Raw genomic sequence first — 26950 nt, 5'->3', positions numbered from 1 at the left:
CTGCACTCCAGCCTGGGCGACAGAGCGAGACTCCGTCTCAAAAAAAAAAAAAAAAAGAAAATTCACTCAAATCATGATTCATCACATTTTTCTTTAAAAGACCAGCTCATTAGTTATGGAAAAAGATTACCCTGTCAGCGGAGAATGTGGTGAATTCAAGAGGCAAGACCCAAGGCAGATGCAACTGTGGGACCCCTGGAATAAAGTGTGGAGGGTGGACCAGGGCTGGCCGTGCTTTACCTGTGTGGGGCCAGTGCCTAATAGATGCGACATGTAACACTGCCTTCAGACTAACACATCAGATGGAGGCGGTGCTGACTGTCTCACCTGGATTCCACGTGGCATCGCCTGAGAGCCCAGCACATGGCCAGGGCTAGTGATGGACCTCCTGGACGCAGTTCACTCTTGCTCGTGTGTCCTGGATGAGAGAGCTGCGTGCTGGCTCCCTGCGGCATCCCGGGAGCACCAGAGCAGATGTCACCACGTCAGCCAGGAGCCTGAGCTGATTATTCCACCACTCCGAGTCTCGGGGTTCTCGACTAGAAAGGGGGTGGTGGAGGCATTGCCTGCTTAGTGCTATTAGGAAGATGGGCTGAGCAATACTGTGGAGGCTTCGGGCCTGGCATGTAGGACACAGCCGGTGACTGGATCATTGTCAGTGTCCCCGTCCTGTCCAAACGGCAGGTCCTTATCAAACCAGCTTGGCCTCCAGCTCCCCAGGCTCCGAGGGGGTGGAGATTATTGTAGAAGTGAACAGAGAGTCGGGCAGAGGACGCCGCTGAGTCGGGGGCTCCATCTTCTATGGAGCTGACTTTGGACTCTACCGGCAGCAGCCTCCCCGGCACCCAGGGGCTTTGGGGTCAGGCTGACCCAGGCTGGTAGCCGGCTCCTCCTCATGCTGCCCAGCCACACGACCTGAGCTTCAGGGTAAAAAATTAAATAAGCAACACGGAGTGCCTGGCACATAGTCACTGTCCCTTTTGCCTTTCAGAAAATGCCAGGGATTCCCCTCTGAACGCTCATTCCTCTTTTTCAGGAACAAGACTGCCAATGGAGACTGCCGCAAAGACCCCCGGGAGCGGAGCCGCAGCCCCGTTGAACGCGCCGTGGCCCCCACCATGAGCCTGCACGGCAGCCACCTGTACACGTCCCTCCCCAGCCTCGGCCTGGAGCAGCCCCTCGCACTGACCAAGAACAGCCTGGACGCCAGCAGGCCGGCCGGCCTCTCGCCCACACTGGCCCCGGGGGAGCGGCAGCAGGTGGGCCTCTGTCTGGGAGGGTGGCAGGGGGAGTCCGGGGGCTGGGGGACTGAGCTGGATGGGGAACCCCGGGCAGAGGACCCCGAGGGCGGTGGTGAGGGAGGGAGGTGGTAAGGGATGCCACCCTTCGCCTCCGTTCTGCACTTGGGACAAGGGACAGCAGAACAGGAGTCTTCCTCTTCTGCTTTTACTTCCTGCCCAGACCTGCCCAGGCCTTGCCTCTTAGCACTCATGGCTTTGGGCAGGGTGCATGTCACTGGGGCTTCCTCTCTCTCCTCCCCCAGTACAGGGTGGTGACTGAGGTGTTTCTTCCAGCAGTCTTCTGTGGCAGGCCTGATTCTCTTAGGATCAGTGTAGTCATCCTCAGGGGGTCTCCGTTTCTCCTTGAGAAGGTCACGCAGATGAAGGGGAATGTCAGGCTGTTTTGCCTTGGGCTGGGGTCCTGCACCGTTGGCGGCCGCAGGGTTGTGAGCCCATGCTGGTCAGAAGCCTGTGATTGGTACGTAGGGAGTTGTTTCTATTAAAGGAAAATCGGAAATTAAATGATTACATAATAAACACAGTTTGCTTGGTAGAAACAAATCTTTTTTAAAAATGGGGTTCCTGGGGAAGTGTGTGGGAGAAGGCAGCAGCATTGAGAAGGCTCGGAATCACTGCTTGAGCTCTCTGAACCTCCAGGGACTGCGACCTAATCGCTCCTTAGTCACTAGTCAGCATTTGCTAAGACTGACAGGGAGGATGGTGCTGTGCCCCGAGGGGTGCCTCCAGGCTCCGTGCATTCACCTGCGAGCGCCTCTGTGTCCTTGCGGCACCCCTGGGGCTTCCCTCAAGCGGCACTGCCTGGTGTCTGTCTCTGATGGGGTCTGTTGGAACTGTGGGTGGGGTAGGCCCTGGGAGTTGGGAAAGGTGGTTCTGGTGCTTGGGAATCCCGCTGAAGCTGAGAACAGTTGCCCATCTTGCCTTGGAGTGTGACATTGTAATCCTGTTTGTTTGATTCATTCATTTAACAAAATGGCATAGACCCCTATTGTGTGCCAGCGGGTGCCAGAAACTAGTCAAGCAAGATACAGTCGTTGTTCTCAGCACACTCAGCTTTAGTCTGGAGGAGAGCTCGCTGGCCGGTGTGCCTGGTGGGACCTGGGGCCAGGTTATCACTGCTGTTCATTTCAGCGTTTTACTGGTGCTCGCCATTTACCCAGCCCTCTGCGGAGCGGAGCTCTAGGCAGCCAGAGATGTGTGTGTGGACACTGTCATGGCCACAGGGAGCCCCCAGTCTAGTTGGGGAAATGGATGTGAGAAGAGAGGATTGTGCTCCTGGGCAGCAGCAGAGGCGTGTGGGCAGTGCGACCCACAGGGACCCGCTCACTGCCTCCAGGGGTGGGCAGTGGACCCCTCTGCTTTGTGAAGCTCAGTTGGCATTGTAATGATGCCACGAGCCATGGCCTGAACCGTGCAGGTGGAACCTGGCTCTCTGGCCATTGCCACTGCTGTTGGGGAGTCCCGGAAAGACAGGGGAATGGAGGGGAGGATTCAGCTGTCATCTCAGAGCACCCACATCCAGCCTCTGGCCCTTGGTGACCTGGGGGATGTAACTGTGAGCCTCGCGAGCTGTCTCTGCCCGCAGGGTCAGGGTGGGCCCTTGGCGGGCTTAGTGTTTTCTTGGATGATTTATTTCCTTGACTCTTCAAGGCTCTTGAGAATCTTGCAGTTGGTTTTCGGTCACAGTTGCTTTGCAAAAACTGAACTGCTGAACAGAGTGGCCTGACTTTCTTTAGCCTGCCTCCCTCTCTCCAACCTGGAATGGGCCTGGCTGCCCACGGCACACGTGGCGAGGGCCCCTCCTCGTGCCTTGGGGCTCCTGAGCAGCTTTCCCAGGAGGGAGAACCTCAGCTCCCCAGCTGTGTCCTTACAGGATCCAGGCCTGGACCGAGGACAAAGCCAGGGAGCACGGGGCACCCCAAGCTGCCCATTTTCCTGGGAAGGGCACAGTGGCCCTCACCGGAGCTGTCACTTTAGGCTGCGGTTGGTGGGAAAGAGGGGGTCAATCCTGCCCTCCTTGCCGTGGCTCCATGTCGTAGCCATTCGTGGGGCTCCTTCCTGTGGCAGCATGGCGGGGCCGAGGCCACGCACTGGAACCTCAGCTGGGCTCCAGCGCCCTGCTGAGGACACCAAGCAGCCACGTGGCCTGTGCTCCAGCAGCTCCGAGGCCCCTTCCCAGGAGTCTGTGGGGTGTCATCCTGTAGCTCAGAGCCAGGGGAATGGTGGTGGGGAGGGGCTTCCTGGGGTGACAGCAAATCTCTGTGTCCACAGGCGGGCAGATTGCATGCCGCAGCCCTGTGGGGTGGACGTGGTGGAAACCTTCCTCTGTGTGGCAGAAAACGTGACTCAGATCTCTGGGAACTTGGGACAGGAAAGTTCCCTGAGGGGCATGTATGGGGAGGCTGCAGAAAGTGTCCCCCCATTTCATGTTTGTGATGGCAGCTCAGGATAGACAGACGCCAAGAGGGTGGCCTTGGGCAGCAGCCAGTGAGGAGAGAGGCAGGATGGGGTTAAGCTTCGCACATCAAGGGCCGGGCGCGGTGGCTCACACCTGTAATCCCAGCACTTTGGGAGGTTGAGGCGGCGGATCACTTGAGGCCAGGATTTCGAGACCAGCCTGGCCAACATGGTGAAACCCTGTCTTGACTAAAAGTACAAAAATTAGCCAGGTGTGGTGGTGGGTGCCTGTAATCCCAGCTGCTCGGGAGGCTGACAGAATCACTTGAATCCGGAAGGCAGAGCTTGCAGTGAGCCAAGATCGTGTCACTGCACTCCAGCCTGGACGACAGAGTGAGACTTCGTCTCAAAAAAGAAAAAAAAAAAAAAAAAGTTGGTGCAGCCAGTCTTGGGGGTTGCTTTCAGATAGGACAGGTGGGAGCTCTCTCCCCCAGGGCAGCCTCTGTCTGAGGACAGTCACAGGTGGGTGGGGCAGCGGGTGAAGGGGTTAGTGACAGGGCTCATCCTGGCCCTGCCATAAATCTGCGGCATAACTTCCAGCAGGGTTCTTCTGGCCTTCATTTTCCCCATCTGGAAAATAAGGGCGTGCGGGAGGGGAGCCTCAAGATGCCATAAACGCTCACCATCTGCAGGCCTCGGGCCTGTTCTAGGTGGACGAGTCCCGGCCTGCACTCAACCACAGAGGCAAGGGCGAGGGGTCTGACTCCAGCGGGGGCCGGGGGGTGGTGGAGCCAGTCCCAGGAGGGCTCACGGGCCACCCTGCATCCTGGCTTGTGGGAAGGAGGAGAGGATACCCAGACACTGAACATCTTTGCATCTGCAGGTGACCGGTTAAGGTAATTCGCTGCAGCTCGGGTCAGGAGATGCCCTAAAGGTGTTCTGATACCAGTTGGCCAGCCTGCCCTGCTGGTCCCTTGCTAGAGACTCTCTTCTGAAATGGCCTTTCCTGCCTTGGATAGACTGACATAAAGGCTGGACAGTGAGCTCATTTCTTCCTCTTCCTTGATTCCCCCTCCCCGTGCCTGAAACATCTCCCCAGTTCCCCACATCTGCGTGGGTCAGGACATGCTCACTGCAAAGAACAAGCCAGCTGAGCAGAAAAGGGAGTTTTATTGGGAGGATCCTGGTGGGGGGGGTCTCCTTGAGCCCAAGGTCATGGGTCCAGCCAGGCTTGGGAAGGGCCTGGCCATCTCACTGAGAGCTGGACGGGGCAGGCCGTCCTTCCTCCTGGCTCTGCGCACCTCCAGGTCTTGTTATCTTGCTCTCTTGCTGCTGCTTGACCTCTGTGGTCAGCCAGTGTGAGATCTGCTCCAGGCCTCATCTGTCGGTCCCCAACCCCCTTTCCGACCCTGTCTGCTCAGCACTGTGAAGACCCTCGCCTGAGGCCCTGTCCACAGGCAGAGTGTGGACATTCAGCCCAGCTCCACCTGCCCAGGTTCTCTGTGCTGCCACCTGTGCACACCACGGAGGCGACACGAACTCTGGGCAGCTCTGTCCCACTGCGGAAGTATTGCGCCACCGAGAAACCCTGAATTCTTGGTTTGTCTGCTGCGGCTAAGCCACATCTCCCTCTACCCTGGCGTGTGTCATTTCTTGTTAGACCCAAGTACAGACCCTTATGTTTAATCCCAGTTCATCCTTGTGGATCCACATTTTCATCCTAGAATCCATTTTCGCCATTCCCAATCACTTTCTATCATGAGAAGGTCTGGCAGGCGAGCCTTTTGTGTCTTTATACCAGCTACTGCTCTGACTTTAATGGAAAGGGCTGGCTGGGAAGGACAAAGCCCAGCATCTCTCTGGCTGACACTACTGTCACCATTGGTCCCTGTGGGGTGATTTCAACCAGCTCCTCACTGGCTGTCCTGGAACTCAGCCCACATACTCCACCACCTTGTCCCTCAGGGATATTGCAAGATACTTTTCCTGGGGGAACCTGAGGAAGTTCTGTTTAGTTTACAAATATTTTCTGTCCCAGGTTCTGCACCAAGGCTGGGGGGCCAGACATACTGCCTGGTGTGCATGGTCTTACAGGAGCACCTGGACAGACAGATGCACTTGCTGAATCTTGGTGGGTTGGGGGAGCAGGAGTGAAGGTGGGGGCAGCCAGTGAAAGGCTTCACAGAGAGATCTGAACAGGGCTTGAAGGAACAAGGGGAGTCTGCCAGGCAGACCGCGTAGGAGTGGCAGGGAAGGAGAGTGAGCCTGCGTGCAAGGCAGATCGGGCTGGGGCGGGATGTGTGCCGTTCTACAGTTAGGCGTATTTCCTCCATTTCCTCTCTGTCCTGATTTGTAGGTCATCACTGAAGCCAACTCGAGCTGGCTTTGGCTCAAGCAAAATGCTTCCAGTTAATTGCCATGTATTGAAGTGTCCTGGATGGCTCCAGGCACACCCGCGGCTCAGTGGACACAGTGGGAAGGGCTCTGGGGACGTTACTGGGAGGAGCGAGGTCCCTCCTGCAACCCTCTGCCCTCCACAGGATGCTCGGTGTTTGTCTCAACAGATTGGAGAGAGGGGGACAGACCAACTCAGCAGTTGAGCTTTTGTCCTCTGTACTCGCACTGATCCAAACAGCCACGACCAAGGGCCACTACACACACCCGTGGAGCTGCGCTCACTCTGTGGACTGGCTGTGTCTAGCAACAGGACTCCAGTGTTGAAGTGGGAGGTGGCAGACTGGGTCAGGAAGGGCTCCAGAACAGAGCCTGAAGGGTGCTGGGGAGGGCCCCAGGGGCGGTGCCCGGTACCGAGGCGGGTCTCCACACACTGACACCCCTCTTCCCCGCAGAACCGGCCCTCCGTGATCACCTGTGCCTCGGCTGGCGCCCGCAACTGCAACCTCTCGCACTGCCCCATTGCGCATAGTGGCTGTGCCGCGCCCGGGCCTGCCAGCTACCGGAGGCCACCAAGCGGTGAGTGTCCCAGGCCTCCTCACCTGTCACAGCTGTGCTAGTAGCAGCAGAGCCCTTCTCTGTCATGCTGTTGGCTGAAACCCCTTGCCCCTGAGCCCATCTATTGCTGAGGTTGAGAAAGTATTTTTTGAGCACGTCCAGTGTGGTCCAGTGTGCACCTGGCGTTGCGTGTGGCCTGGGCGGGAAGGGCATGAGAAACACGCTGCCCCCTCAATTTCAGGATCTCATGCCCTACTTCAGGGAGGGCAGCAGCTACTGTTACTTAAATTTAATGCCACATTCTCTTTCTGAACTTGGACTCTGGCCCAGTGCAGTTGGTACATCACCATTTTACAGAGAAGTGACCTGCCCAAGTGCCTGACTTAGCCGGGGGAGGTGGGTTCTGTTTGCAGAGCCCACACTGACTGTGGCAGCCAGTCCAGCTCTGGGCTGCCCGAGGGAGGGTGCTGCACCCGTGCCTGTCTGCAGCCACCTGTGTCTGACTGGACTGCCTTCCTGCTTGCCTGCAGCCGCCACCACCTGTGACCCTGTGGTGGAGGAGCATTTCCGTAGGAGCCTGGGCAAGAATTACAAGGAGCCCGAGCCGGCACCCAACTCTGTGTCCATCACGGGCTCCGTGGACGACCACTTTGCCAAAGCTCTGGGTGACACGTGGCTCCAGATCAAAGCGGCCAAGGACGGAGCATCCAGCAGCCCTGAGTCTGCCTCTCGCAGGGGCCAGTCCGCCAGCCCCTCTGCCCACATGGTCAGCCACAGTCACTCCCCCTCTGTGGTCTCCTGAAGGGAGCGCCTCCTCCAACAACACGTGGATCTGCATGGTTTGCCTGAGCTTTGAACAGTCAGTACTTAAAAAAAAAAAAAAAAAAAAAATCATGGGGGTGGGGTGGGGGGAAGGGAAGGGATGGTTTATTCGCAAAAACCATGTTGTTGGGATTTTTGTTCTGTTTTTGTACTTGCTTGGTATCCGTACAAAGGGGCCCTCAAACATGATAGCAGGAACTACGTGTGGAACATCTGTCTAATGTAGCATCCTTCCTTCCTGCCTCAGTTACCAAAGAAACCTCTGACGCAGGTCTGCCGCCCCGACGGGGCCAGGACTCCACAGCGCCTTCTCAGTCACAAGCCATGAGGAATTGGTGACTCAGACGCTTTGTGCTTTCTCCTTTGCTTCTTGAGACCGGGGTGTGTGTGGCTCAGCTTCCGCGGCGTGTTTGGTTCGGTCCGTGTGTGCGCGTGTGTATACTTGAAGAGAACTGTCGTGTCTGATTTGCACTATTGGAGGAGGACTAAAGTTGCCTGACAACTTTATGTGTGATGCCAGAACTCTGAGGGCAAACTGCTGAAAAACAAAGGGTTTAAGGATGACATTTCTGACCATTTGTGTGTTTGTTGTTGTTACTGTTTTTGTTTTTTTTTAATCTAGACAATACAGCTTTGGAAGGGGAAGTCTCATACAGGTTATAGGTCTTTCTCTCTCTAGGTTTCAGGTGCTTGCAACTGGACTGCAGACTCTACCAATCACGGGCATTTTACCTTCTCTGAACACTGCAGTTTGTTAGACTAGAGCTGAGGTTGGAGGATTCCATAGTGCTTTAAACGTGATGCATGTTTCAATGGAGAAAAAATAGCTGGTTTCTATTAATTATATAGACAGTAAACAAAAACCTTAATACTTACTATCTTCTTTTCAGAATTAGTTTATTTTTGTCAGTTACAGTCCTAGATATACTTACTGCTGGTACAGTTGTACTCTAAGATTTGTATTTGATACTCACTTTACTCACAAGTAGCGCGGGAGGCCAGCTCCCGGCAGGCCCTCGCGAGGAGCAGTGGGTCAGCTGCGGTGTGGGATGCTGGAGTTTCGCTGCCGGCTGACAGCATTTCCGCATCCCTGTCTGCTTTGTTACAAGCTCCCAGGGGAGGTGGGGTTTGTGTCTTCCAGCTTCCCTACGTGCAGAAACTGCTCCCTTTGAACTCTCTTGGCTGAACAGCAGATTACTGACAATCTGTGATACGGTGTTTTATACGCTTCCTCGTACGCTGGGGCCAAGGCAGTATACATTCCTCTGGCTTTATACTGTTATTACTGCATTTTAGTATTTGCTATATTAATAGCTACTAACTAGAAATTAGATGAAGCAAGCATGACAGACACAGCTGTGGAGGTCACAGCTGCTCCTTTTTGGTCAATGAGCGTTTCTGTCCCCTCCGCCTGGGGTGTGCTGCGTTCCGCCCGGCCCATCAGAGGCTCACGACGATGGCACCTGACCAGGTGACGTGGGTGTGGCCACCTCACCTGCAAGGCTTTGTGGACTCTGCACACTGCACGACCTCTGGTTTTACAGTTTGGCTGTTGAATTTTGGAAATTGGCACTGGGTGCAAAGGTCGGAGGACTGGCTCTTGTAGTCACAGGGTGGCTGCAGGCCTTTGAAAAGTAGAGGAAAGAAAAGCCCTTCTCCTTGCCCCGCACACATTTCACTCCCACTCTACTGGGCTTCCAAGCTTTGGCATTCAGGCCCCTATATTTTCTGTAGGAAAAATCGTTGAGAACACTTTTTTTATATAGGTAATTTTAAGACCATCATTACGCTGTGCGTAAAGAATGTACAGAGAAATTTGTAGGTATTTTTTGAAGAACATTAATTTGTTAATGATATGTAGCTATTTAATTTTTCCCTTTCCTATTGTAATCATTCATTTTTTGTTGTTGTTTGGAAAAAAAAGTTGATCTTTTTTTTGTCGTAGATTTGTCTGTAAAAGTGCAGGAACACAGTTATTCTATGAGAACACTGCATCTGCATTCATAGCCACTAGTTTGTTATTGCTACAGGCTACTGAGCGTCGTGACAGGAAAACGACCCACTGCTGACCGGCTCGGTGGAGGACACTCCTGGTACGGGTCTCTGTGTCAGTGAACAAGGGCGTCACTCTGGGAGGGTCGGCGGTGCTGGTGGCCGGGTCCCCTGGTGCACTGACCTATCTGGGATAGGCAGTACCCTGGAGGGGGCCCTGGGCAGAGGGGGGCAGCAGAAAACCAAACATTTCACTGAGAAAGAGCCCCTTCCCTGCTCTAAGAAGGGGCTCCGTGAAGTTCTTCCCAGAGCCACGCCGCCTGCAGTGCGCTCTGACCTTCTCTCCGTGTGTGTAAATCTGTAATATACCATTCTCTGTGGCCTGTATTTCCTGGAAGAAGAAAAAAAAGGTTTGGCAGGCCATCTTTTTTTTGTACTTAAAAGTAGCCTTAAGAACAATAATAAAGTGCTCTTAAACCACATAGTGTACGTGTGGCTCTTCAGCCCCTGAGTGTCAGTGCCAGGCTGGGTGGGCGGACTCGGGCCCTGCACCTGTGCCGGCTGTGTCCTCATGAAGCTCCCATGAGCTGAGCGACAGCCACCGCAGCTTGGACTGGCTACTTTGGGAGAAGCCTCATTTGAAATCTACCCCTACTAAATCCTGCTGTTGAAAGGGTCAGCCCAGACTCAATTTTCACTTTGATTTTGGGCCTAAGACGAAAGCTGAACGAATACAATAGCAGGAAGAGTGCTTCTGGTTCCTACAGCATTCCAGGGACGATGCCTTCTACACGGGGCAGGGTGGCCAGAGGTACCCAGGCCATGGCCTCTCCTGGGCTTCCAACCCCTGCTCTCGGGGCCTCACAGCTGCACACACCCAGAAGAAAGAGGAACACGAGCTCTGGCCTGAGTTACCCATGGTAGAGCTGTCTGACCCCTCCCCTCAGCTGGGCAGGAAGGCAGCCCAGGCTTCACCTTTCTGGGCCTGGCGTGCTCATAAAGGCAGGGAGGACTCCGCCTCATCCAGCAGCTGCCAGGATCTGCCCCAGGCTCTTCCCCCAGCTCAAGGCAGCAACAAAAACTCCTCCCTCAGGCAGGCAGGCAGGCAGGCACAGATGCTATGCCCACAGCGGAGGACAGGCCGGGAGGCAGGAAAGCCACCAGGGCCAGGCTGCAGTGTGCTCACAGGGCCCCACCCTCAGCCATGCCCAGGGCCCTCACAGGAGAAGCCTGCAGTGAGGCTGGCAGGGCATCCTGGGGATGAGGGTTTGCCACCTCCTGCAGTGGCTCTGGACAGGAGCTGGTCGCTCGCCTCCCCATTTGGTCTGTGTTGGGCCACCCCCTGAGGACCAAGGGGAAAGGACCCTGAGGGACGGCTAACACACTGTCACAAGAAATAAAAACTGCACAGAAGACCAAGTCCCAGGTCAATAGCAAGGCCGAAGCCAAGGTTATTATTTAGCTCTGAACTGGTGGCATCATGAATCCCGAGCAACGTTGAACACTGGCCGCTCCTGGGCAGCGGAGGGGGTCCCAGTCCTCAGGGTATGGAGAGGAGGGGCCCAGAACCACCAAGCCTGGGGTCAGCAGTCCCGCTCTGGTGATGGAGAGCTCCTCAGCAGGCAGCCGGGGAGAAGTCAGCCCCACAGCGGGGCCATCTCAGATGGTCTCATCGTCGCTCATGTCCCAGATCTGCGTGGAGAAGGGGAGAGGCTCAGCCAAGATGTCCCGCTGCCTGGTGGTAGGCACACGATGCTTTAAAACCGCAGTGGTCATGGCAGCTCCCACCTGCAGAACCACTCCCTTGTCTCTGAGGGGCTGTCACCCCATTTCTGTACAAGGACACCAAATCTCAGACTTGCCAAGGAGTCACTAGTGCGTGAACCACCTGGTGGAACCAACAGCGGAGGGCTGGGATTTGCACTGGGGATTCCTCTGCTCACCTCCTGCACGTCCACCTCGGGGGCCTGTCCCTGACCCAGCCAGCCTCTGCTCATCCTGGCTTCTGCAGCACTCAACCCCACCCCAAGCCAGCTTATTCTCCTTGTGGTCCACCTGCCCTCTGGAAGGCAAGCTTCCTGAGGGCAGGGATTCTGGTGTGGGCACGTGCTGCCTCGGGAGGCTGCACCCTGGGTGCCTGCTCCACATTCCCTCTAACGATAGTCCAGCTGCCGACACTCCCAACTCACACTAGAGAGCTGAAGAGCAAGTCCTCCCCACCAGCCAGGGTGGAGGTGGCCTGGAGCAGGACAGTAGAGACAGCCAGATCCTGCCACAGTCCCTCAACGAGTCTGAGCCTCGCAGTGACCGTGGGGAGCGGGAGGCCCCAGTGTGGCCGTGAGGAGAACTGAGGGACCCAGCAAGAGCCACCCTGCCCGCGTGGGCCCAGGCCCATTCATTCCCTGCAGTCCTTGGCGTGAACGCCCAGGGAGAGAGCCCAAGGCCAGCACAGCAGGTCTCAGGGTCCCTGGCACCCTGGGCTCCCTGGAGGGCCAGTCCCTGAAGCTACGCCTTCAGACTTTCAAAATTCCTAGAACTGGTTGCAAAAGGCCACCTCAGTGCTAGGAGGGCTGAGAGAAGGAACAGCATGTTTACACGAGGCTGGCCCGGGGAGACAGGAGGCCTGGCCAAGGTAAATATCAACACCAGCTTGGCTTTCAAAGTCAAGGACGTCGAAAATAAATAGAAGGAAATTTCCCTCTCCTGAGGACCCAGCTCCCAGGCTGAGGGGAGACAGCCCTCTCACTTCCCCCGTCTCCCCTGAGGCCAAACTATCTGAGCTCTCGGGAGGGGACTGCCAAGCGAGGTCTAGATGCCGGCCCAGCCAGGCTGTGGATGGGCCAGTCTGGAGTCCAGCGACCAAATGTCCCTTTCTCTGGGTCAGGTCCCCACCGAGCTCATCCTCAGTGCGGCTGAAAACTCCCCTAGGGTGAGACTGAGCAGTGCAGGGCAGGGTGTTTGTGTTTCTCACAAAGGTTGCATTTAGGAGTCCCTGGATCTGATCTCTGGGTTCTGATGGTCTGAGTGGAAGAAACTGAGCCCCTGGAGGGTTTGCCAGCGCAATCCATCTGTTCTTTCACTCTCCTATTCAATGAACACACATTCATGGAGCCCACTCTGTGCCACACACTGTGCAGACCTGCTGCAAATACTCCCTCTTTCACTCCTCACATCTATCTGTGAGGTGAAGATGGAAACAAGCCCGGAGAGGTAAGGCAATTGGCCTGAGAGCACGCTACAAGCAAACTTCAGTGCTGGGAACAGGGGTGTGTGGAAAACGGCTGGGCGGGCTGCCTGGAGGAGGCGGCCAAGGTGGGGGGTGATGGGGAAAGATGGAGAATGAAAAGGGTGAGACTTGTGGCCCGTGTGCTCCGGGACCTCCTGCCCAGCCTCCTTGGAGGGCTGCCAGCCTGGGCAGGGCAGGGTCAGTGCCAAACAGCAGTGCCCTCTGCAAACGGGTGGTTGGGGTTGTTCTGTTCCTGAGGACTCTGGCCGGGGCCGGGGTCGGGACTAGGCTTCACAGGAAAGCAGAAACTTTCAGGGAGGTGTTACCCATTTTGTCATCCATGTTACCAGGTTTTTAGCTATGGGGAAGAGGCATAGGTGCTCAGCCACACTAGGACTGGGTGGCCTGGGGCTGGCCCTGGAAGGCGCCTGGCTGACCCCTTGCTCCTGGACAGATTCAGCACTTGAGAGGCCACGGCTGGCAGTGCCCGAGCTGTGCAGGGGATCCCGCGACACCTGGAAGGCTTATTGTGACACGGTTCTACTGAGGCGGGGGGCGGGGAGCAATGCATTTTACATAACCACTCGGGTTTTCCAGAGCGAATCTCAGGGGCAGGGACGGGCTCTCTGCTGGCCTTGTCCCATTGGCTGGGCTCAGAGGGCAGCAGCCATCTTCATTGGAAACCTCAAGAAACAACTAGAACACAGACTTGTAGGGATGGGATGGGGACTGGAGAGGGACTGGGGCTGGGATCTGCAGACTCCCCACTGCGTCCGCACCACAGCTGTGTCCTCGGCAGGGCGCTGGTGTGGAGAAGGGCGCGGCGAATGTCCTCTTAATGGAGATCATAGGAAACGGTCAGGTTTTAAAAATACCAATGCTGAGTGCTGACAAGGGTGTGGCAAAACACTGCCACAAGAGAAGTATAAATTGGTACCATATTTTTAAAAAGATTTGGCAATATGTAATACAAACCTTTAAAAACGTTCAACCCTAAAGAAAAGACAAATGATTTTTTTGTGTTTAATATCAAAGTACACCTGGAAACCCCAATAAAATAAATGCTAAGATATCCTTAGAATACAAATGAAAAAGTATTTGGTAAGAACAAGATATAAAATTGACAACAACCAATTATAACCCCCCACATGCAGTGCAAACAATGTTCAAAACAGAATGAAAGAGGCTGGGCGTGGTGGCTCACACCTGTAATCTCAGCACTTTGGGAGGCCAGGGTGGGTGGATCACTCGAAGTCAGGAGTTCAAGACCAGCCTGACCAACATGGTGAAACCCCATCTCTACTAAAAATACAAAAAGTAGCCGGGCGTGGTGGCGGGCACCTGTAATCCCAGCTACTCGGGGAGGCTGAGCAGGAGAATGGCTTGAACCCGGGAGGTGGAGGTTGCAGTGAGCTTGAGATTGCGCCACTGCACTCCAGCCTGGGCAACAGAGTAAGACTCCGTCAAAAAAAAAAAAAAAAAAAAAGGAAAGGGAAAGGAAGAAAGGCACCCATTAGATTGTCCAGGCACAGTGGTTCGCGCCTGTAATCCCAGCACTTTGGGAGGCTGAGGTGAGTGGACTGCTTGAGGCCAGGAGTTTGAGACCAGCCTGGACAATAGAGCAAGACCCGGTCTATAAAATTTTTTTACAAAAGTATAAAAGCAATGAAAACGATAAACACATGGGAATAAACCTAACATCAGATGTACAGAATCCATATGAAACCTCTGAAACAGCTGTGACAGTCCTAGAAGAATTTCACCTGGGAAAGATGTAAACTGGAGTAGATAGAGCCCTTGTTTCTGCATAGGATGATTCAACATCCATAAAGATGTCAGCTTTCTCAAAGTGAATACATTAACAAAGTCTCAATTTTCAAAGATTAACAAATGTTTTCTGGAGCCAGCCGAGCTGGTTCTAGGCTATGTGGGAAAACAGGAAGCAGAGACACCCAGGAAACCCTCTGAACAGAAAAGCGGTGAGAAGCCCCCACCATGGGCTGAGGGAGATGTCATGAAACCCCCGAGGAGGACAGAGTGCATCTGCACGGGAACACTCAGATGGCCAGCGGGACACGGAGAGTACAGAAACGAGAGAAGACCATGTCCAAGAACATGCGGAAATCAAGAATTTTAATGACAATGGCCTGGGGAGTGCCATCTCAGCTCATTAGGAAAAGATAGACTTTTTAAATAAACGATATGAAGAGAAGTAGAGAGTCACTTGGAAAAAGATAAAATTGATTCCATGCCTTACCCCACACATTAGAATCAACTCCAAATGGGATAAAGATCCAAATGTTAGAGAAAATGAAACCATAAGAATACTAGACACAAAAGTGGGTGAGCTCATTATAGCCTGGGAGTAGGGAAAGCCTATGATCCCAAATCCATAAGCAATAGAAAACTTGACTCTGCAAAAACAGATGCATGCAATATGCACGGGAAAACAGTCAAAAAGACAAACTGTGAGAAAACGTCACAACATACCATAAACGGCTCATCTCAGTAATAGACAAAGAGCTCTTAGAAATCAAGAAGAGAGGCCAGGCATGCCTGTAATCCCAGCACTTCGGAAGGCCGAGGCGGGAGGATCACTTGAGCCCAGGAGTTAAAGACCAGCCTGCGCAACATAAGGAGACCCTTTCTCTACAATAATGTTTTAAAATTAGCCAGGTAGGTGTCTGTAGTCCCAGCAACTCAGGAGATGGGAGGATGGTGTGAGCTCGGAAGGTAGAGGTTGCAGTGAGCTGTGAATGCACCACTGCACTACAGCCTGGGCAACAGAGAGTGAGACCCTGTCTCAAATAGACCGAATTTTTTAAAAGTGGCTAAAGACATGGCCAGTTCTCAGAAAAAATAAGCAAATGGCCCTTAGACAGAAAAAAAGATGCACAGCCTTACTCATAATAAAGGAAATGCAAAGGTTTCCTTCAGACACACACACACACACAAAAACAGAAAAAAAATGGGTTTGCATTTCACAAGAATTAAAATTTCTGGTCTTGGAAGGATACCACTGAGAAAATGAAAAGACAAGTTGTAGATTAGGAGAAAATATCTCTATATTAAAAGAACTTGTATTGAGAAAATAAAGAACTCTTACAACTTAATAAAGAGACAAAAACTTGATTTTTGGGGAAAAGATTGGAAGAGAAACTTCACCAAAGAGGAAATATAATGGCAAGTAAGAAAAGACACTCAGCTTGCAGTCCTCAGAGAAATGCAAATCAAAACCATAAAGAGACAGCACACCCCACTTCAAAGAGCTGAAGCTAAAGGCCAGTGCCGCCCGGTGTCTGTGAGGATGTGGGGCAGGAAGGGCCCACACACTGCTCCTAGTGGGGATGGAAAGGTCTAGTGACTGTTTAAGTGTGTGCTCACCATGTGATCCAGCCATTCCACTCCTGTTTATTCCAAAGAAACAAAAACACGTGTCCACAGAAAAACTTCAGCCAGAATGTCCACAGCAGTCTTACTCAGAATAGGTACAAACTAGAAACCACACAAATGCTCATCAATGGGAAAGCAGAGAAACTGTGGTATATCCATACAATGGATACTACTGAGCCGTTAAACTACTGATGCGTGCAACAACACACACGAATCTCCGTGTCTTGATCCTGGGCCAAGGAAGCCCAACTGGAAGGGGTGGGGAATGGGGTCGAAGGGTACGAGGTGGCAGTCATGTAGCGTGAATAGTCCGGAAGTCTGACTACAGTTAATCCTGCTGGATTGTATACTGGAAATTTGCTAAGTGTAGACTTCAGGTGCCCACACCACATGCTATGTGAGTTGATAGATATGTTAATTTCCTTGACTGTAGTAACCGTTTCACTATGTGGTATCAAGATATCTTATACACTTTGAATATATATAGTTTTTAAGAAAACAACCCTAACACAGAGGATACCACACTTCGTATTTCATTATATGAAATCCTAGAAGGGCAAAAACCCGTCTGTGGTGACAGAAAGTAATTTGTCACAACTTAAACTGGGCACTTAAAGTGGGTGTATTTCATCGTATGTAAATCACACAATACAGCTGATTTTTTTTTAAAAAAAGCTGCACTGAGATCACACTGGCAAGAACCTCACTGCTTCACGGTATGTTCTGTTTGTGAGCCTGTAGGGGAACCACTCTCACACCTCCCTGGTAAAACAGAACAGTCCAGCCCCTGCAGAGGACAATCTGGCAACAGCCACGATTCCTACGGCTTAACTTTTGACCTGGCCATCTCACTTTCAGGAGTCTGTCCCGAAGACACACCTCCACTATACGAAAGGATATTACCCCTGCTGCATGATCTCTTACAGGAGAAGACTGGGCAGCCCCAGAGGCCCTCAGCGGGGAACCAGCTGACTGAACCACTTGATGCACATCCACAGCTGGGCTGTCGTGGCCCTGAAACAGTGATAAGTCAGCTGGTACAGGGGCTCAATTCCGGGATTTCTTTAGTGAAAGAGAAGAAAGAAATGTGCAGAGTATCTGTAGCATACCACCTTTGTTTAAGAAAAAAGGGTTTTTAATTTTGCAAATATAAACACAGGAACAATAAAAGGAGAAATTAATTTAAATGCCTCCCTATAGAGGGTGGGTGGGGATGAAGGTGAGACTGCTCTGAGCATGCCTTTTAATTTTGAATCATATATGTCACATATTTTAAAGACTAAAAAAGGAAACCAAAAGTACAAGCAACAACAAAATAACTGGAGTCAAAATTTAAAATTTTTGTGCTTCCAAGGACACTATTAAGAAAGAGAAAAGACAACCACAGAATGAGAGAAAATAATGGCACATCACGTATCTGATAAGAGACTTGTATCTAGAATATATAAAGACAGGAGTTTGAGACCAGTCCGGGCATGGTGGCTCACGCCTGTAATTTCAGCACTTTGGGAGGCCAAGGTATGAAGGTCACTTGAGCCCAGGAGTTCGAGACCAGCCTGGAACCTGTCTCTACCAAAAAATTTAAAAACTGGCTGAGTGTGGTGGTGCACACCTATAGTCCCAGCTACTCTGGAGGCCGAGGCAGGAGGATCCCTTGAGCCCAGGAGGTCAAGGCTGCAGTGAGCCATGACCATGCCACTTACACGCCAGCCTGGGTGACAGCAAGACCCTGTTTCAAAAACAAAACAAAAAAATGCGCAAAGATGTTGAACAGACATTTCTCCAGAAAAAGATACAAATTGCTAAGAAGCACATGAAATGATACTGAAACATAATTAGTCATCAGGAAAATGTGAATCAAAACCATAAGCTAACACTTCACACCCACTAGGATGGCTACAGTGAAAAAGCCAGATCATAATAAGTGTTGACAAGGATGTGGACAAACTAGAACCTTCATATGTTGCTGCTGGAAATGTGAAATGGTTCAGCCACCTCATAAAAAACAGCTGGCAGTTCACCAAAAAATTAAACACAGTTACCATATGCTACAACAATTCCAGTCCTAGGTAATTGCCCAAGAGAAACGAAAACATGTGTCCACATAAAAACTTGTACACAAACACAGTAGTATTCATAGAAAAGTATTCATACAAGTTAAACGTGGAATTCATAATAGGAAACGAGTGGGAACAATCCAGTTTCCACCAACTGATGAATAAACGAAACATGGTCTGTCCACACCGGGGAGTGTCACTCAAACCCCTGCCTCCACTCTCTTCCCAGCAGCCCTGAGGACAATGGTGTCACATCTTTGCCCCCATTTTACAAAGCAGGGGACTGAAGCACAGAGAAAACAGTAGAACTTGACAAGGAGACCGAGCTAGCAAGGGTGAAGGAAGAGGCCTTTTCCATTTTCTCTCACTACTTCCTGTTAAACATAATTCCCTCTAAAGATGATTAAGGACGATCTCTGAGTCTGCCCCTTCCACCCCAGACACACTTCCATTCACCGCCTGTCACGCGAATGCACAGTAGGTGCCCCAAGAGCTGCAGTCCACACCCACCAGCACCACGAATACACCTGGGCAGCCGAAAGGCCAGGGCAGGCCAGCTCCTGACCTGTTCTGGCTCCCGAGTCCCCACCTCGGTATGACCCACTTCAGAAGGCAGAGCCCGTGGCTTGGACAGCTAGGGAGAGGATGGCATCAGCCTGTGCTGCTCTCCACTGGTGAGGGCGGGCTCAGCCCCTCTGGTCAGCCTGACCGGAGCCCCTCGGCACTCCCCACTGGCTGCTGCCCTGCAATGAAAGAGGGGCAGGGCTGGGCCGCCTCTCTGCATTAGGGGAAGAAGGACCTTTCAATTGGGCCCATCACAAGGAATGAGGGGAAGGCTCAGCCCGGACCTCACACACCCAAAGGGCCTTGAGGTTTCACTCTCTCCAAAGGAGACAGACGGGTTTGAAAGGAGCCCTCATCATCAGTTTTAAACTTGGGTCCCGTTTCTGGACCACACTGCCTGGAGCATGCCATCAACTAAGGTTCTTCTTTTATAAACACTGTAATTACCTTGTGAATGGCACAATTATATTTCTGTGTGTCCGCTAAAAACGTTCATTTGTTAAATGTAAACATTTAAAATAAGGTTGGGCGCGGTGGCTCACGCCTGTAATCCCAGCACTTTGGGAAGCCGAGTCAGGCAGATCACCTGAGGTCAGGAGTTTGAGACCAGCTTGGTCAACATGGCAAAACCTCCTCTCTACTAAAAATATAAAAGTTAGCTGGGCGTGGTGGCATGTGCCTATAATCCCAGCTACTCAGGAGGCTGAGGCAGGAGAATCGCTTGAACCCGGGAGGCGGAGGTTGCAGTGAGCCGAGATTGTGCCACTGCACTCCAGCCAGGGTGACAGTGAGACTCCATCTCAAAAAAAAAAAAAAAAAAAAAGGCCACTATTGGCATTTCTTTATTTACTTTTTGAGACAGGGCCTCACTCTGTCACCAGGCTGAAGTGCAGCTGTGTGATCATGGCTCACTGCAGCCTCGACCTCCCAGGCTCAAGCAATCCTCCTACCTCAGCCTCCTTAGTAATTGGGACTACAGGCATATGCCACCACACCCAGCTAATTTTTTATATTTTGTTGAGATGGGGGTCTCCCTATGTTGCCTAGGCTGGTCTTGAACTCCTAGGCTTAAGCAATCCTCTGGCTTGGCCTCCCAAAATGCCTCTGGGAAACAATGGGGGTGCTAACCCCCACTTCTTCTGGAGGAGCCTGCTAGTTGCTAGCCCTTACTGAGCACTGCCAGGGGGTGGCTGCAGGGACTAGGGTAGAAAAAGGAGAGGGGACATCCAGAAGATGGTTCCAAGAAAGAGCTGCTGGGGGCGGGGGGAGGGAGCTGACAGCAGAGAGACACGCCCAGGAGAGCTGGGCCTGGCAGGGCTGCTCCCAACACAGAGCCCAAGCACAGCCCCCAGGCCCAGAGAGGGGACAAGGCTGGCAGGGCTCCCAAGGCCAGCAGGCTATGGGCTGGGGCTTGGTCCGTGAAGTCCTAGGTCAGGTTTATGGACAAGAAGGGGCAGGGAGGAGGTGGCCTGGCAGGGGCAGGAAAGAGCAGGGAGGAGGGAGCGGCTGCAGGCCGTGGAGACTCCCCAGCCAGGAGCCAAGGTCTGGAGGCAGGGCTCACTCCAGGGCCCCTGCATGGGCTCTCGATGCCCACAAGAGAAGGATCTGTTGTCCCCACAGGTCTCCGTCACCCTGGCTCTTCTGAGGTCTCCATAAGCCTCTGGCACTGTTCCCACCTACAGGGCATCAGACTGAGTTTCCGAATAAACAATCCCATTGTGTCTTTCCCCAGTTTTACAGCCTTCAAAATCTTCCCCTTGCAGAGAGGGAGAGTTAAGTCCAAACTCCTTTCCGGGCCACTAGGCCCCCCGCCCTGGCCCTGCGCACCCCTCCAAGCTCCCCACCCCAGCACCCTCCCTCTGGCTCACCAGATTCCAGCGGCTGCCGCCTCCTGGCTCTCCCCTCGCTCAGCCTTTTCACAGGCTTCTTTGACTTAGAAGCCTCTTCTCTGCAGCCCCGCCTGCACAGCTGGCTCCACTGGGCCTGCAGCGACCTTCCGGCTCGCCTACCTTCTTCTCAGGCCTCTTGGTTCCTTCTGCGACCCCACCATAATTTGCTGTCACCTTGTAGTTTGTGCATCTGTCTGACTTCCCCAGGGGGCTGCCTGCTGCATGAGGGTAGAGCCTGGTCTGTCTGCTCACCAGTGTGTCCCCAGCCCTGGCTCAGAGCCTGGCCTAGTAGAGAGGCTTTGCAGAAACAATGATTCAGAACCATCTGTTCTGGATATGATTCCACAGGGCAGAAAAGAAAGGGGGATTTTTGGTGTGACCAAAGTACCTGAGATGCACACAGTCAAGGGCAGGCCCCTCAGCCCAGCTGGCTTCTAAGGACTCCAGCACATCAGGCCCTTGGACTCCAGGCTCCAGAAGGACGGGGGTGGGTGGGGGCAAGCACTGTGGGTATCCCCAGGTGGGAACTGGCAGGGTGACAGGCCAGCTTTCTGAGGGAAGTCTGGGTCCCAGGCCACTGACGCCCTCATTCTCCTTCCTGAGCCTCACTGTGGGTTGGCCCTGAGCCAGGCCACAGAGATGCACAGCGGTGGATACTTCTTGCTTCTGGACTCTAAGAGGCCCCAGGCAGGATCAGGGATGGTCAGAAAGGGTGCCCCGCAAGGCAGTAGCTGTGGGGCTCCGCAGATGGGGGGGCCTTGTGGGTTAACCAGTACCCTTGCTGGACCCAGGTCAGGGAAGTGCTGCTGGGTAAAGGCCCAGGGTCTGACTTCCTGGCTCCCAGATTCCTGCCCGGAGCCATCACAGGATGGGGACCTGGGGTAACTCAGAATTATCCCTGCCTACTCTCACAATGAATCCAGGACCAAAAGCTCCCAGATCCCTTCGCCCCTGGGCCAAGGATGGCTGGCGTGACTGCTTCGGCCTGCTGTTGCCGGCAGATGAGCGGCCTGAAGGAGTAAACCAAAAGGAAAGGGAGCGGGCAGCCTGCACAATTCAGGGAGGGCCAGAGCAGATGGCGAGGCCAGCCTGGGGCTGATGGCTCATGCCCTGCAGGGACTTAAGTGCTCTTGATGTCTGCTGCCAGCAGCCCCGGTCCCTGCCCTTGCCCACCCTCCACCCCCAACCTGTCGCCATCCTTCAGTGGAGATGAAATGGGTCCTCCCCCTCCCATCCCCAGAGGTCTGCGATTCAAGCGATTCTCGTGCCTCAGCCTCCTGAGTGAGTAGCCGGGATAACAGGCGTGTGCCACCATGCCCAGCTAATTTTTTGGTATCTTTCGTAGAGATGAGGTTTCACCATGTTGGCCAGGCTGGTCTCCAACTCCTGACCTCAGTCTCCCAAAGTGATGGGAGTACAGGTGTGAGCCACCGTGGCCGGCCTTGTGCTCTTCCTAACACACCACCCCAGTGCCTCGCTTTGGAAAGATGCCTGTCTGCCTTCCCACTCTTGTACTTTGAGCACTCACTGCCTCCTCTAGCCTGGGCACCAGACTTGGCAGAGGAATTAAGACCAAATCCCTCTTTTCTCAGGGAACCTTTGCCCCAAACTCAGCTCTCCAGACACAGGCCAGCTGAGGGCTGAGGCAGGGGGGAAGATGGGAGGAAGGAAGCAGAACGGTGGGGGCTACTTCTAGAGTCTTCTGAGGGAGGAGTTCCCCCAGCCTTTCCAACCCCAACCCCCTGGTGCCAGTCCAGAGAGCATGTGCACTGCCTCATGACACCCACTGCACCAGGGTTCCAGAAACAAGGTTAAGGTTCTACTACAAAGACACTCATAGCCAAGAAAGCTGGTAAGATGTAAAGCGTGACTTACACAAGGAACATCAGGCAGTCAGGGATGAGGAGATTAAAAGAGAAAGCGACAGGCTTCATGTTGGCAGGGTGGGGCTGCTCCCGCACCGTGGGGTCGGCTGGAGGATGCCACCGGCTAACTGTGGCCTGTGCAGCTGATTAAAGGCACATCCAGGAAGGGGGCAGCAGACAGGGCCTGTGCACACGTGTAGGCTGGCATGCCACCTCCAGAGGCATTCCACCCCCAAATCCTCCCCACTCCCCCTACAAAGATGCTCAGGGCTGCAACTGACAAGGAGCGAGGGGTCTGAAGGAACAGTCTCATGCCTCAGAACCCAGACCCAGAGGAAGGTCAGCACCTCCGAGCTACACCTGAGGCACAGATTATGCTCAGCAGTTCCAAACAGACTTCACTCCCAAGAACAGAGCCCAGGCTGGAAACACAGAGACCCGACGCCCTGGAGGGGGTGGCCTGGAGGATGCCCAGGGGACTGTCATCTTAAAGGAGGCACAAGAGGGAAGCAGAGGGTGGTTGAGAGCAGCTACTAGGCTGGGAAAGAGGCAAGTATGGAAGACCACATGAGAAAAAAGGGTCAGTGTAGCAGTGGGGATACTGGTGTCTCCAGGGACCCAGGTGAGGGGTACACAGGCCACAGGAAGGGCCATGGCCCATGGCAAGGTACATCTGCCGGTGTCTTTCGTTTTCCCCTCCCAGAAAGTGCTAAGAAGCAAATATGAAACCTGCCAAGAGGAAGTGCTGACATCTTAGCCTCGCAATCCTTAGTGAGGTTTCCGGCAGAAGACTGGAATTCCCAGCCCACAGTGACAAGCTGCTCTGGGTCTCCCCCTCTTATTAGTCGGGAAAATGGACCTCAGGGTCCCACTATATTTAGCACCCTCCCTCCGGGGATGTCGCTAAATAAGCACCAATATCTATGATTTCTCCTGGAGTATTTACTGCCTAAGCGCAAGGGCTTGTCCAGGCACTGGTAAGCAGCAGACTGGCTTTGGGGCTGTCAGCTCCTAATTTACCAAGTGACATTCGGAGGAGGGAGGTTTCAAGAGCAGTGGCTCCCGCGACTGAAGTGACTGGCTAACAACAGGGTGTGCTGTTCAGTGCTTTGGACTCTCCACTGCATCGCTGGCCGTGGGGGAGGCGGGCGCAGGCCCCAGGCTTGTTTGCCTTCTCTCAGGCTTCAAAACACATTTTTTAAATTAGATGGTAAGAATACAGAGTAATTTTTGTGGTACCCACATGCTTTCTTTCAAGATATGATTTATATGTTTGGCCCACATTTTAAATGAAATGATTGTTGAGATAAATGGCCGTGCTGAAGGCTATGAAATGGTTTCTGTTACATAGTTCTTATTTCTAGCTCCTTAGAAAAGGTTTTGAAAAATTTCCCTTTAAAAAGGCAGACACTTTTACTTGTTTGTTGTCTACCTCAAAGGGCTTTTGGGGTCAACATCAGAAAGAGGGAGAAGAGAAGGAGGAAAACTTGAGAGCTCAGAGTTCCAGGGCAAGGCGGGAGGACACAGGATATAAACACACCAACTTCACTTGGTGAGAAAGGACATCTTGCAACTTCAAATAATGCAAATGCAGGTGACATGGCTTCTGAGGAAAGGGGCATGATCCAATCCTAGGGAGGATGACATCCTCTGCCACTGGGCCAGACAATCGGAGACCAAGTAACAAGGCAGACACTAACCCAACTGACTCTATAAAGCTTCAGGCGGCAGAGAGTTTGTACTGAGATGAGGATAACCAGGAATACAGAGGCAGAAACAGACCCACAAACACCGGCAGGTGACTTTCAACAAAGGTGCCATGGTAATTTGACGAGAAAGGACAATCTTTTCAACAAACATTGCTGGAACAATTAGATAGCCACATAGAGAAAAATGAACCTTCACCCTTAACTCATATCCTACATGAAAATTAACTTGAAATCAATCACAAACATACATGTAAAAGCTCAAACTATATTTTTTTTAGGAAAAGAAAAGAAAAATCAGTAAGACTTTGGGCATAGGCAAAGATTTCTTAGGACACTGAAAGCAGGAACCATAAGAGAAAAAAAATTATTAACTGAACTTCAGAATTCAAAACTTTTTCTCTCTTAAAGACAACATCAAGAAAATGAAAAGGCAAGCCAAAGACATTGAGAAAATATATGCAATACCAAAATCTGACCAAAAATCTCTTGTCTAGAAAATATAAGAACTTTTTTTTTTGAGATGGGGTCTCAGTGTGTTGCCATAGCTGGAGTACAGTGGTGTGATCACTGCTCACTGCAGCCTTCACCTCTTGGTCTCAAGGGATCTTCCCACCTCAGCCTCCTGAGTAGCTGGGACCACAGGTGCGCACCACCATGCCCAGTGATTTTTATTTTTATTTTTATTATTTTTTGTATAGACAGGGTCTTACCAAGTTGCTCAGGCTGGAAGAACTCTTATAGTTCAATAAAATATAATAAATAACCCAATGGAAACATGGGCAAAAGATTTGAAAGAAAGATAACATAAGAAGATCTATAGGTGGCAAATAAATACATGAAAAGATGCTCCCCATCAGAGATGTGAGAAAGATGCTGTCATCAGAGAACTACAATAAAAGCCACAATGAGATGCCACTTGCATATCTACTCAAATGGCCAGAATGAAAAGGACTACCAGCTCCAAGTGCTGACAAGCACGTGGCACAACCAGAACTCTCACACTCGGCTGGTGGGAAGAGCAGAAATGGCACAGTGAATTTGGAAAATAACAATTTCTTAAAAATTGAACATACACTTCCACCATAGGATCCAGCAATTCTAGTCCTAGATAATCTCCCAAGAGAAGTGAAAACACTCACTCATCAGAGCTTCATTTATAACAGCTGTAATTAAAAGTAGAAAGAACCAAGAGCACCTCCCCAGGTGAGTGAGTAAACAATTCTGGTACACTTACACAGTGGGCGCTACTCAGCGACAGAAAGGCACCAAGTGCTGACACACGCAGTGATGCTGGTGAACCTCCAGGCCGCTGTGCAGGGCGAGAGAGGCCAGACAGACCTGCTTGAGGCCGCCAAACTGTGCTGGCTCCCAAGCAAGTACGTTTCTCGAAGCTCAGAAATGTGCACTTTAACGTATATTTGATTGTATCAAATAGATTTTTTTTTAATTCATAAGAGAAAACGAGTATAGCTTAAGATGGGGGAGTTTCACAATATAAAAACATATTTATAATAACTGCCAAAAATGTCATAAGAGAAATATCGTGTCTTTTTCAGGACAACCAAAGGTGGAAGGTGGGCGACACCCCCAGTGGGCCCACTTCCCCTAAAGCACCAATACGGTCTCCCACTCATTTAGTTAGAGGTCTTATTTCCCAACCATTTTAAGGAGAACAGAATCCTTCCAGCCCAACCTTCCCTGGCCTCCCTGGCTCAGTGCCATGCCTTCTCTTACCCTGATCTGAGTCTGCTACAGCCATTAATCACTGTCAGGTGGAATTAAAAGCTCCGCCTCTCAAGTCAGACTTCCAGGATTGGGTCCTACTCTGCCACTGACTAGCTGTGTCACCTCAGGCTATTTATTTAATCTCTCTGTGCCTCTGTTTTCTCATCTGAGAAATGAAGACAAAAATGCTATCTCCCTGGCAGGGCTGTTGTGACCATGAAATGAGTTAATGGGCATGCAGTGCTCAAAACTGTGCCTGATGCACATCATCAGTGTTGTTACTTGCTTACAATGATTGAGAACACAACTTTACAACCTGAAAAAAGTCTCAGTTGCTATCATTAAGATTTTGTGGTCAGTTCTTGGAAGCTGTGGGCAATCGACCTTGTATTACAGCCCAATTAAGCTTTTCACACTGAAAACAGCAAGAAGCCCAGATCTCTTCTCCATGCTGTCTTCCAGGAGGACGTCTTAGGGGTCCATTTCTTCCTTCAGTCACTCATTCTCAAGAACACTCATTCTCAAGAATTACTAAGGGCCTTTTCTTTTCTTTTTTCTTTTTTTTGAGACAAGAGTCTCACTCTGTTGCCCAGTGCGTGTGCAGTGGCACATAGCTCACTGCAGCCTTGACCTTCCCAGGTATCGGGAGAACCGGCTCCCGATGTTTAACGTGGGTTCTTTTCTATTTCCTAAGTGTCTTGGGTGGGTTGAGAAATAAAGGGAAAGAGCACAAGAGAGAGAAATTTAAAGCTGGGTGTCCAGGGGAGACATCACATGTCAGCAGGATCCGTAATGTTCCCCGAGCCATAAAACCAGCAAGATTTTATTAGTGATTTTCAAAGGGGGAGGGAGTGCACGAATCGAGTGTGGGTCACAGAGATCACATACTTTACAAGGTAATAAAATATCACAAAGCAAATAGAGGCAGGGAGAGATCACAGGACCACCGGATGAGGTGAAATTAAAATTGCTAATGAAGTTTCGGGCACGCATTGTCATTGATGACATCTTCTCAGGAAACAGGGTTTGAGAGCAGATAACCTGTCTGACCACAATTTATT

At 52.0% G+C, this 26950-nt stretch overlaps 1 protein-coding gene across 8 annotated transcripts in view; it reads left to right on the top strand.

Moving 5' to 3' along the window:
- Nucleotides 1–9941, top strand: part of VGLL4 (vestigial-like family member 4) — a 165102-nt gene extending 155161 nt beyond the window's left edge. For all 8 annotated transcript variants that reach the window (XM_011952306.1, XM_011952305.1, XM_011952307.1 and 5 more), the window contains 3 exons: nt 1037–1259; nt 6545–6668; nt 7178–9941. In XM_011952306.1, coding sequence (XP_011807696.1) covers nt 1037–1259; nt 6545–6668; nt 7178–7449 — 619 coding nt within the window. In that variant the 3' untranslated portion in view covers nt 7450–9941. The remainder of the gene's footprint in view (nt 1–1036; nt 1260–6544; nt 6669–7177) is intronic.
- Nucleotides 9942–26950: the final 17009 nt, after the last annotated feature.

The sequence above is a fragment of the Colobus angolensis genome, unplaced genomic scaffold, assembly GCF_000951035.1.
Source record: "Colobus angolensis palliatus isolate OR3802 unplaced genomic scaffold, Cang.pa_1.0 Scaffold34, whole genome shotgun sequence".
Classification (NCBI taxonomy): domain Eukaryota; kingdom Metazoa; phylum Chordata; class Mammalia; order Primates; family Cercopithecidae; genus Colobus; species Colobus angolensis.
This window is presented reverse-complemented; position numbering and strand designations above follow the sequence as displayed.